General features: G+C 44.1%; 1 protein-coding gene across 4 annotated transcripts in view; it reads right to left on the bottom strand.

The window, feature by feature from the left end:
• The window catches only part of LOC108629484 (rho guanine nucleotide exchange factor 10), a 34,125-nt gene that overhangs the window by 3,272 nt on the left and 19,408 nt on the right, over positions 1 to 11,445 (bottom strand). For 2 of the 4 annotated variants that reach the window (XM_018032193.2, XM_018032194.2), the window contains 8 exons: positions 2,408 to 2,618; positions 1,790 to 2,210; positions 1,401 to 1,697; positions 1,228 to 1,320; positions 928 to 1,152; positions 695 to 856; positions 415 to 621; positions 24 to 338 (listed from right to left, as the gene is read on the bottom strand). In XM_018032193.2, coding sequence (XP_017887682.1) covers positions 24 to 338; positions 415 to 621; positions 695 to 856; positions 928 to 1,152; positions 1,228 to 1,320; positions 1,401 to 1,697; positions 1,790 to 2,210; positions 2,408 to 2,618 — 1,931 coding nt within the window. Of the gene's footprint in view, positions 1 to 23; positions 339 to 414; positions 622 to 694; positions 857 to 927; positions 1,153 to 1,227; positions 1,321 to 1,400; positions 1,698 to 1,789; positions 2,211 to 2,407; positions 2,619 to 2,723; positions 4,996 to 8,581; positions 8,894 to 11,445 lie in introns of those variants that run through there. The other 2 variants (XM_018032195.2, XM_026817333.1) reach the window with 2 other exon arrangements.

The raw sequence follows: 11,445 nt of genomic DNA on the forward strand, positions 1-11,445 counted from the left end.
TTGAAGAGAGAGAATATACTTACTTCTGTCTGATGTTGCGAATGATACACCGGCTGAGAGCTAACAAAGAGCGGCATTTTCGTGGATGGCCTCTGTTCTTGTTCAGGTACTTCCCAGGATGGGGAATTGTTTGGATCTAAGGCTAGCTGTGCCAGTCTAAGCTCCGTTATCCAGTCTTTCTTCACAAGGGGATTCTCGGTTTGGAACGTGTACATCTGTCCCTGCTTCGTCACTAATTGCAAACAGCAACTATCCGCCCAAACCATGTCCTCGTCCTTTTGTTGTATCGAAAGTTGTATGGATTGTAATATCTGTTTAGTTTTCTCCAGCGTCATTCCCTTTGGGTTGGAAAATATTTTTAATAAATGTGTACCGAGTCAATCGTCGTTTACTTTTTCTTCACAATTTACTTACCTCATATTTACCCTTCAGTTGCGCAATCAAGTCGCTTACCCTAGACATGACCTCGTAGTCGTGCATCAAGTCGTTCATTTCCACGCACAAATTGTCTGCACCCGCCTGTCCGCATTCTCCGCTCTTGTCAGATTTTAAACTGCCACCCTTATTTAAGCCAGCAGTGAGTAAGCGGCTTAACGTTGGTGAAGTACTCGTATCTTGAATCTGCGAAACAAACAGATGTTGGTACCGAAAAAGTAGAATTACCAAACGTGCTCGACAAAAGACAAGCATGTACCTCTATGTCTGACACGGGATACGTCCACTTCAAGCTAAGTCTTTCACTCCCGCTAAAATCTTCCGCAGACCTCGGAGTCACCGAAACGCACATCACGAGATCATTCAACAGCAGTAATCTTCGTCTTTTGGACTTGGTTATCATACCGTTTTGATTAAATTCCTGAGAGAAGAGAATTGTAAGTTACACAAGCAAACTACATAAAATGAATTTTCGGAAGAATAAATATTTACCAGTTGTGTGACGTTGTCCTCTCGTATGAGATACCTCGACGAGGAGGAGAGTGGACGATGAGACAACTTGCCGGACACATGTCGAAGCATCTCTTTGAAAGCTTGGAATTGTTCCGTTTCGCGTTTCCTCTCGTTCAACATTTCCGCCAGGCTCTCCAACTGCGTCAACGCTAATTGCAACGACATCCTATCGTGATGTCCTTGCGGAGTGTGTTTCAACAAGTCCTAACGAAATTCGCATAATGAATTAAAATATCCATCGAACACGGTTCTGAAGCATTTATAAATTTAAATACTCACTTGCAAGAATAATATAAACTGCGGGAACCTTTGCACGGGCTTGACCATCAGCCCAAAAAAGGACAACCTGTCGTGCGCACTTATTTGTTTCACCTGGAAGATGAAATGCCGATCGTGAATATAAAAGGAAAAGATAGCTCGTAAACGAGAGGGAGAGAGTTCGCGAGTCGCACCTTGAAAAAATCAGCGAGCGCAGTCTTTCGTTTTGATTCTTGTTTAGCCAAATCCATAGCTACTGAAAAATTATTTATAAACCCACTATATATGTCAAGAACGATAGCTTTGCTGAAACTTGCTACAAACACGTCTCCTAACTTTTCGTCCTTGTCCCATGATCGTACGCATTCTGCTAACGCGATTCTAAACAACGTGTGGCATTGCAGAATCTCGGGTAATCTATGAAACAACGTAGCTATTTTCGCCTGACTCAATATAGGCGGCGAGGACTCTTCCAACGGTTTCTTGTAATCCTGAAACACGGAAGAAGCAGGTGGGATTTATTTTTAAACGAAACAATTAGTTCCGGTTCATTCCGTGGAAAGATTCGAATGGACCCACGTACGTTCACTAGCCTCTGCAACGTGGACACGTAACTGTTCTCAGAGTGCACTATAGCGGCTACTATGTGTCGACGCTTCAGCTGTTGGGGAGTCAAATTGGGAGGTACCGGGGGGAGAGCCGGCGGGGTTTGCCTGCGTTGCTGCATGCACTGGAATTGCACCATCGCGCTGTTCTCCTCCTCGACTTCGCAGAGCTGCGGCATCTGGGGTGTTTTGATAGGGCTAGTAAGGGACACTGTGTCGGAAGAATCGACGTCGTATTGCTGCGTCGATCCTCTCCGCATGCTAAACCATCTGGACAGCCTGCCATGGTTCCCGGGCGTGTCCAACGGGTCGGCATTGTTCACTCGCATATTTTGCGACCTCCACTTGTCGCACAGCGTCCTTGCCTTGTGCAACGTGTTCCTCAATTGGCAATTACTTCTGCGAAGAATTAACAATCGTTTCCGATTAATTGCACACGTCCTCCGGAGGATGCCGCTGTGGGAAGAATAGGAGAGAGTCCCGTCGCGATTGGTTCGTTGAACCAACAATTGCGCTGATCAATTGCTACGAATTGTCTTCCTCCTCCGAAGTCGGATAGACCATCTTCCGCGCGTTTATCAATAAAATCTGCTTACTTAATACTGATATTACTCTTCTCGCTCTCATCGTCCGAGGAAAGATCGTGGTCCGACGCCGAGCACCAAGAGTCCTCGCTTCTAGCCGACTGCGTCGAGGTGTTTGATCTAGTCGCCTCTAAGGAGGGATGTTGTCTGTGCGTTTGCCCGACGGTTTCCATTTTAGTCGGTCCTACGTCATCCCATGATCTGCACCTTGAACGTGGTTCATCTGAAAAACGAAGCGAGAAATAATCCTAAAATCCTCCGCTCTCATTTCCATCCACACCTCGACGAGCAATCTCGATGCAAAGTCGTCCAAGTAGGGCATACATACGCTGCTATGCTCGCTTCGCTCATCGTGCTCGTCAGATATACATATTAGGCGTCGGCATTGTTTCTAGTTCAATGGTATGATTCGCGATAATTAACGCGAGGCCGATCTCAGCGCTCGAGCCGCTTGTACCGTAAGAAAGATGTTAAACTTGAATGATATCGCGCGTTTTCGAAACGGAACGAGTTTCAGTACGAGAGATGGTATTACAAATCTTGGTACGAACTAGCACGAGTTTCGCAAGAGCGTTCGTTCAAACGACCTCCTCGAGATCGAGACAAGTCATTTCCATACGCCTCTTAATACAGCTATATTTTTGTGAAACGCGTGACGACAGTCTCTATTTATACAACGTGTGTCAATCCGTTCGAGATTTGATCACCTTTCTTCGAAACTTGGTAACACCTTCGGCATCGGTTCGTTACGAACAAGCTTCCGCTTGTATTTCGCTCTTTAATAAATAGTAGTTGAACAGCAAACACGAGGCGCGTTTCAGGATCGTCTTCTCGCGTAGGCGTTCACCTGCGATTTCCCAAGGGAACTTCTTACACGTGTGCAAGACATTTGTTCGACGCTTAGAAACGACAACGTGCTTTTTTATCAATTTTAAATTCGTCTTTATTTCAAGAGCTCTTCAAATATTTACAACCGATGGGAAGAACGCGTGGCCGAACTCGTATCAATCGCGTTACGGAAAGCATTTAAACTCGTTGCGAGCACGTTTAGAGGCGATGTACACGGAAGATAAGAGCGTACGTGAGTCATTTCTTTGAGGCTGTCAATCTGTATTCTCGAATGACGCCGAAAGAAAATGTGCCGCCCGTTCGTTGCAATCACGCATTCAATTCGATATCAATAAAAATTGCCATTCCTAATCGAGATACGATCAGAAAATCTGCTTCGGCCAGGTATCAATAAGCGCGTTAATGACGCGAACGTAATTTATCTTGTCAACTCTTTTCGTGCACGGAATCACTTTCACCCGTCGACTGAAAATGCGCGCGTTATGCCCGCTGTATGTGCCCGATCGTTCAATTCCAGCTTCATTTATGAGCTTCGCGTGGACAGAGTCTAGCGCTCAGCCTGCCGTGCCGGTAGGCAATCGTTCGAGTTAAACAGTTGGCTCGTTCCCACGTTTCAAAGCCAAACGCACACAATGGTCAGTGTTTACCTATTCTCTTACGCGGCTAATCGTTCCCTTGCACAATCAATCTCAACGATTTCATCTCGGTTCAATTATCCCATTCGCACCGCACGCAATACTCCTTATGACTGTCGTAACGGTTGATACGATAATTAATATAACGTCACATAGAACGATTGAGACAGTGATCGATGCTGGATTTAAAAATATTTGTCATTAATTCCTCGTAGAGAGACGGTGTGATGATCGTTTTAATTAAAAGTGCAGCAAATTGGCTTGAGCCGCGCGAAAGCGTTTTACACGTCGTTTATAAATGTGGGAAAGAGCAGAGCGAGCCGGCGTTAACCAGATAGTCACCCTGACGTTAACACCGAAGTAACTTGAGCGCCGCACAAACACCGGAAAGTCCAATAAAAGCAACAACGCGTGGAACCTACCACTTCCGCGCGAGGGACGGTCAACCACCACTGAGAGCATCGCGATGCTCTCTCGCCGGACGATTCCCTCTAAGTTCAAGTTCAAACTTTCTCAACCTCTGCGGGACCGTCGGAAAAATTCGAGGATCGCAGAAAATTCGCGGTGAAAGCATTAAAAGTGAAACAAGGAAGCGTTTCACCAAATCGATTCCCAGTGGCAATAATTTAACGATCGTATCGCAAACTCGCGGCTAACGGTGTCAGGCTATTCACGGAGCAAACAATTAAGCCGTTGCGTAATATTAAAAAATCGTGTCAACCTCGCTGTACGTTCGACCGGTCTTGTATCGCCAAAATTTATTAACCCGAACAGGACTTGAATCAAACTAATTGTTGTATTCCGAGAAGAATGTGAATGAACACTGAACAAGCTTTCACGAATATCTCGGCAAGGGCCGTTTATCATTCCCCGAGTAGAGAGAAAGAGAGAGAGAGAGAGAGAGAGAGAGAGAGAGAAAGAGAGGTCCGACCAATGCAACTGCATTCTGATACCGATATTCACTTAATGCCTCACCTATTAACCTCGCCAACGAGTATATACAACATTCGGTACTCGATCTCGGCAGATAAAATCCCACTAACAATGACAGTAATTACTTTCGCAACATCGCTGCGTCAATGAATTCGTTGCAAGCATCAACGTAGCGACGACACATTCCTTTTACACGTGGAAAACAATGAAATNATTTTATTCAGTATGGGGACTAAGAATCTCGTAATATTGATTATAGGGACCCGCCATCTCAAACTTGTCCACTTCTTTCCCGTTTTATAAAAGGGTTAATTCTTTGGGGGATTCCTTTTACACGCGGAAAATTCTAGGCCCGAATTTATAATCGTTTCTAAGTTCTCAGTACTCAGTTTTCAGTTTTTAATTTTAGTTCTCAACTGCTTATTGTATATCTATGTATATGATTAATGAAAATCGAAGATATATTTTAAAATATATTTATTTAGTTTTATTTCATTATTGATCAAGATTTTTTAAAATTTCATTGAAGCGTCTACGGTTATTGTGGTAGGCTTATTCACTTCGATAAAATTTTGAAAGGTCATAATGAAATAAAACATTTAAAAATATATGCTCGATTTTCATCAATCATGTATCACGAAACACATAAATATGCAACAAGCAGTTGAGAACTGAGAAACTATAAATTCCAGCCCCACTAGTTCAAGAGACGCAGTAGCGTCCCGAGGATATCAATTTTATCTATATATTTTCCGAAGAATATACATTTTTAATTAGGTAAGGGAATAAAGTGGTATCGGCACAGAGAGATGGATCACGGTAGCGTGCAGTCTTTTACCGATATTCCCGGAACCTTGGATCTGTATCTTAATGGATTAGCTGCTGGACACTCGTCACGTTGTGGCTTACATAATTCGATGCGCATAATCTGTCCGAGCGTGTGCATCGCTTTGTAAAACATTCGGAACACTCGGCATGAATATTGCAATAGATCGAACTCGATTCCCTAACGACTGAGCGGCCAAGACCGTTTCAAGGAAAAATGCACGGTGTCACGATCAAGGCCACGATTCTAAGTCTTTCCAATAATTCTTCCCTCCTCCCCCGTGATTCAGGTCGCGATGACGTAATTAAGAATTTAGAAACAGGTGAAGAAATATCTGTGAAATCGTACGACCAAAGATGCCGGGGTATTACATTTAATAGCATCGTCTTTCCCGTGAATTTTTCTGGGGAAGACGCAGCGTCCATTATACGGTACGATGTTATTAAAAAGGTAATGCATATGAATCACGTTTAAAAGATTAATGCCGCGGTCTGCGACGACGCATCGCCGGTGTAACTGTGAAGCATACGACGTTGCGTCACGTCTCTCTAAATGGTAAAGACGATTGCAGACGAAACGATCTCAGGCCTTTTGTAACGAGTTCAATAATTTGTTCTCTCTTCTCTCCGATTCTTTATACCACCGAGGGACGGATAAACGCTGCACCGACTCTTGGAACGAGAAGCGGTGAATTTATCAGACGCCGAGGAAACCGGCTGCATCATCTCGACTGGAAACAAGGTTGAACGTTCAAGGATAAAAACATCCTAGACAAAAAGTACGCGATCTTTGCGCCATATCCTTTCTTCTTGCAAACCGGAAACCGGCACGAACGACACATAACGCATTCAGAATGTTCCCTCGACGCGTCATGCCAGTAGTTCGGCCTCGAGACTGACGTACAGGCTCGTTACTTTTACGATTCCCTCCCGAGCATGTATGTATGTATCTCATACAGATTCGAAGAGAAAAAAACAAACAGGAGCAATAAACCGAGATTCGAGCAAATCTTGCGTATAATACCGGAACGTGCAACAAGAATTCATTTTGAAAATTCGAATACATTACTTATTTATAAGAAAAAATTAAATTTACAGGAGATCTCTCTCGAAAGCTGAATGCATTTTTAAATCGTCTTCCACAGTCGTCTTCCTTGGCCTCGACAAACACGGTTGCGCTTCGAAACGTTTGGCAATGCGAATTCGCACGGGTTCGATAAATGTAAATTATCGCGTCCGCGTAGTTTGTCGTAAGATTTATTCTACTGTCAGTGAGCAAAACAATGCGTTTGATGCTCTTTGAACGGACATTCAATAAATGAAAAACGACGAGCTCGTATATAAATCCGATGCTTAAAAGATAAATCATTGGCCGGTTCGTCATTGGCAGAGCCTCGATCGTTACTGCCTTTGGAGATAAACGCGAGCAAGTCGTATGGTCATCCCTCGCGCGTTTCAATGCGTTAACTCGCGCGCAGGAAGTCGATTATCGCACCACCAACACATCGTCGCATTAATATGCTTTGCCAGATATCGGCGTCGGTTCACCGAGTACATAATTTATCCATGCCCGTTGTCTCGGTTTCATCGTAACTGCGATATCGATCGTTATTGGAAATAATTTAAATCGTACATGACTATGGTAAATTTTATGGTCGCCGCTTCGACGAAAGCCTCATCTTATTTTTACTAATTTGGTAGTGACAAGAACGAGACTTTCTTTTAGTGAAAAAAGGTCCAAATGGACTGTGTAACCTCGTGGGGAGCTGGCCAGTCGAAGGATGACTCGTTTTCCCCGATTCACCGAACCACTCGAGATTTTTTCGGTGCCTCGTGTCGCAACAGGGACTTTCACGAACGAAATTGTTTGAAAACGTATCGTTGGTGTCCACCCACGCGATCTCGCCACGCACGAGTGAACGCGAGAGCGTACAAACGTACCTATCGGCGCGTGCTTGCACCACGAAGCACGTGCGGTACTTCAGCAACAGGAAAAAAGGAAAAAGCTAGCGCGCGATTTTCAGTTTCGCGAACGGGTTTCCGTGGATTCGATCGAGTCTTTATGCGTTTCCAAGGTAAGGCGCGCGGAGACGTTTATAGAGGAGAAAAGAATGTGTTCGAGCTTAGTAATTTCACGTGAACGGGCACGTGACTCCCGGGGGAATGCGAGAACGATCTCCGGACGGAACTGCTCCCTAAGGGGGTTGCAGCATTAAGCGAAAGTACAGAGTGAATCGATGAGAACGATTGATTATTTTAAAACATGCTCCATTTCACTTTGTCAATCATTTTAATGAAATCCATTATTTCAGGTAATAGCTCTTATCGATTCAGTTTATATAAACGAATTTGTAGGGGACACGATGCATCCAGTCGGTTTCGTTTGCCACAATCGAATAAATATGAATCGAATCGATGAAATATAGTTTTCTTTGTTTCTTTCTCTCTCTTTTTTGCCCCGAACTGAACCCACTCGTTTCCCTCGCACGAGCAAATATATGGAAAAACCGAACGTCCAATTGTGTTCGCAATCGTACGTCGCGTCGTCGAACCGTGAATTTTATTGGTAAAATGTAACAAGTGGATTCACCTCGTAGAAACGAGCCACTGTTTGTTTCTCTGTATTGACTTGTATTATTCCACGTACTTGGGTTCTATCGGTCCGCGTGCACTCATCCTCTCAACATACGTATGCATAAACCCATTCGTACGCGTGTCACGAATCAAAAACTCGTTATTACTCAGTGGTTCGATTACATCAAAGTAGTACCAAATCTATCCCGTTCTCATTGCTTACGTGATTCTCATTCCGAATTGAGTCAGTGAGAATACTCAGTGCAACCCACTTTTTAAGAATGATCAGTTAATAGTTTGATAAAACCGGAGACGATATGAAAATTGATCTCGAGGGTAGAAGTCATCAAATAAACTTGAGCTTACTGACCAGCTCGGTTGCGTAGTTCTGCACAGTTCACAGCATCCAAAAGTGTATCATTGAACTCAACACCGAAACACGAATCTCATATGAAATCACTGAATGACGAGTCCTTATCCGAGTCTTATGGCACGGTGTTCACGACGACCAAACAATAAAACTGCGAGCGTTGATAACGCTTGGACCAGTCGAGACTCGGCACGTTTAATCGGTTGTTTGGACACGAGCGTGTAACACGACTGAATTCGAGCGAGGACGACCGTCGAGGCTGAGCACACGATCGACACTATCCCCTAAGCCCGTAGCGAGTCGCGTCGCTGATTCTTCCGCCGCTCGCGGCCCACGCGTATGCAAGTACGTACGTACGAGCCGGGGCTCGTGTCTCCCGCGATGCACGCGATAGCGCGGGCGCATGCGTTTCCCGTTTGTCCTCCTGCACTCTAAACGTCGCACTTCTGCACTTTCCATCGCACCCTGGGTGGAAATGAATCTTTAACTCTAATCGGTTGAACGCGCCGCGTTATTCAATATGAAAATCCCGTATGCTTCTTTCCTCTTGTAAATCGTGCAACCAGTGACGATTGTACTTTAACAAAGTACAGCAGAAAATTCGTTTTAAACAGCAATTTCTTTTACCATTTGAATGTTGGAATACGCATTTGGTTTTTCATATCCCATGCTCCTATCCGTTACGCGCGGTCTCTTCATATTTCCTTGCTCTATGCCAGATTTCCCAGGACAAAAATTGAAACAAAGATCCATTTTGCATCAGAAAAGAGTAATGCCTACACACAATGCTGGTACGAAGGTGAAGGAATGAGGCTAGTCACGCGATGACCTCGCGGATACCGTGATATTCGCACACGCTCGGACCGAATCCGTTGAGTCTTAGCGGACAAGGAGGATTTACAAAACGACGCCGCGCGGAATAAAAAATACGCTGAATTAACGATAAGGCGGCTCGTCAATAGGTATTCCAATCGATCTGCGATGGATTACCGGTGACTCACCTCGTTGCATAGCCGTGGACTGATTGTGTCACTCTTGAATCATAGTGATTTAACTCGGCGATAATTGCTGGAAAAATCTGTTCATGTACAATCGGTTTTTTCAAATCATGTAAATACGTGAATACGAAAATAGAGAAAGTACGTAGTGTATCATATTTTTAACAGATAAGATACTTTTTAGACGGAACGTGCAACAATCAAGCATTCTGTCACCGGTTAAATTTATCAATTTATCGCAAGGATCCGCGTTATCACCTAGTTTCGAATCGTCGGTCGCATGAATGGAACAAGTTGTTTCCAATATCGTTGATATCACGTTTTGCGAGTAAACTCTAACAGAAATGGTTCGTCGACCTCGGAAACGATCTACAGCGCGCGGGTCACGTGAACGATCGATTCGTTACAGGCGCGTAGATCAATTAACCGATTCGCGACGCTCGTGTAAAGCCGATTAGGCGAAAACGCGAGCTACATACTTTTGTTATTCACGACTCGAACAGAGAAACGTTATATATATAAACAAATTTTTGCATTCACATACTCGGTTGTTTATTTAATTAATTCTTTCCTTCGAAGAGGTGTCCATTTGGCAGACGAGTCAAAGGACAGCCGAGACGCATACTAATTACCCTAACCCAATTCGTTGGGAAATTACAGCTATTAGCATCCTGTCCATCGTGTATCTTCTCACGTGTGGGAAGCAATTTCTACAAGTTACTCGTTAATGGGGAGCATCGGTCTCGAGCGTGCTTAACGCTCATGGGGCTCTGGTCTATTTACTAATTCATACATGGAGCATAACAAGTGCGAGTGACTGCACAAGAGGGTAACGCGGATAGTTCCACTTTCTGTGAGAACTTTGAAAATAATGAGCCATTGTTCCTCCTCGATTAAATCATTCCCAATTCGCTTGGGTATCGATCGCCGCGGCACTCGAGGCACACAAAGCGGCGTGCTAACGCATGTGTCTTGTCAACTATTCGAGTCTCCGCGAATACCGAGAACGAGCGCGGGGACAGTGGCGCTATTTCGAACGTTATTACGCACTACGAATCCACGCGGCCGAGGTATCAGGGGAAAGGCATTTTTCCTTTTGCATCCCTCGCTCTATTCGCGCGCAATAACTCCACCGTGGGTTTCATCGCAGATTTAGACACTGTTCGGCAATTTTCCGAAGGAATCCGGATCGCGGTCGTCGCAATCGCGTACATTTTATGAGAATCCGCAGACCAAGAGCGAAAGGACAGCTGCATGCGTTCTCCCCTGGTGGTCCTCCTTCGGTAAACAGGACTTTTGTGCAAACAACGCCGACGCGCAGGTGCAACGATAAGATTATTTCAGCTCGCCTTTATTCCTTCTTTCCCGGTGTACAAATTATCCCGATTCACTTTGTTACACGTGCACGAAGCGCGCAAAAACGTGTACCATAACTGTACACTATACCGTGTGAATCTATTGAAATTACTGTTTACACATCGACTTTATTACAAGGCATTGGCAAATGAAATTTCATTTGATAAAATAGATCCCCACAGTAAATGGATAACAAAGTTTCCTTTAAGGATGTATTGGCTATATAGTCAATCCCAAAAGTTTATGCACTTTAGAAACGCATTTTTTAAAAAGAAATCAGACGTCGAAAAAACATTGCTAATAATAAACAACAACAAAAATTTTTCGATTTTTCCGAGATTTTTCCAAGGGGTACCCCTTCAGATTTTGCGAAATTTTCGTTTTTGGCCAATAACTCCCAAACCGTTGGACATACGGAAAAATTGCATCAGATCTTTTTTGTAGAGGACGACGAGATCTACAATTTCCATGTAAAAGTTTTTCGCTAGCGTCAATAGTTAACGAGTAATT

This window comes from Ceratina calcarata, unplaced genomic scaffold, assembly GCF_001652005.2.
Source record: "Ceratina calcarata isolate Rehan_Ccalc_2016 unplaced genomic scaffold, ASM165200v1 scaffold569.2, whole genome shotgun sequence".
NCBI lineage: Eukaryota > Metazoa > Arthropoda > Insecta > Hymenoptera > Apidae > Ceratina > Ceratina calcarata.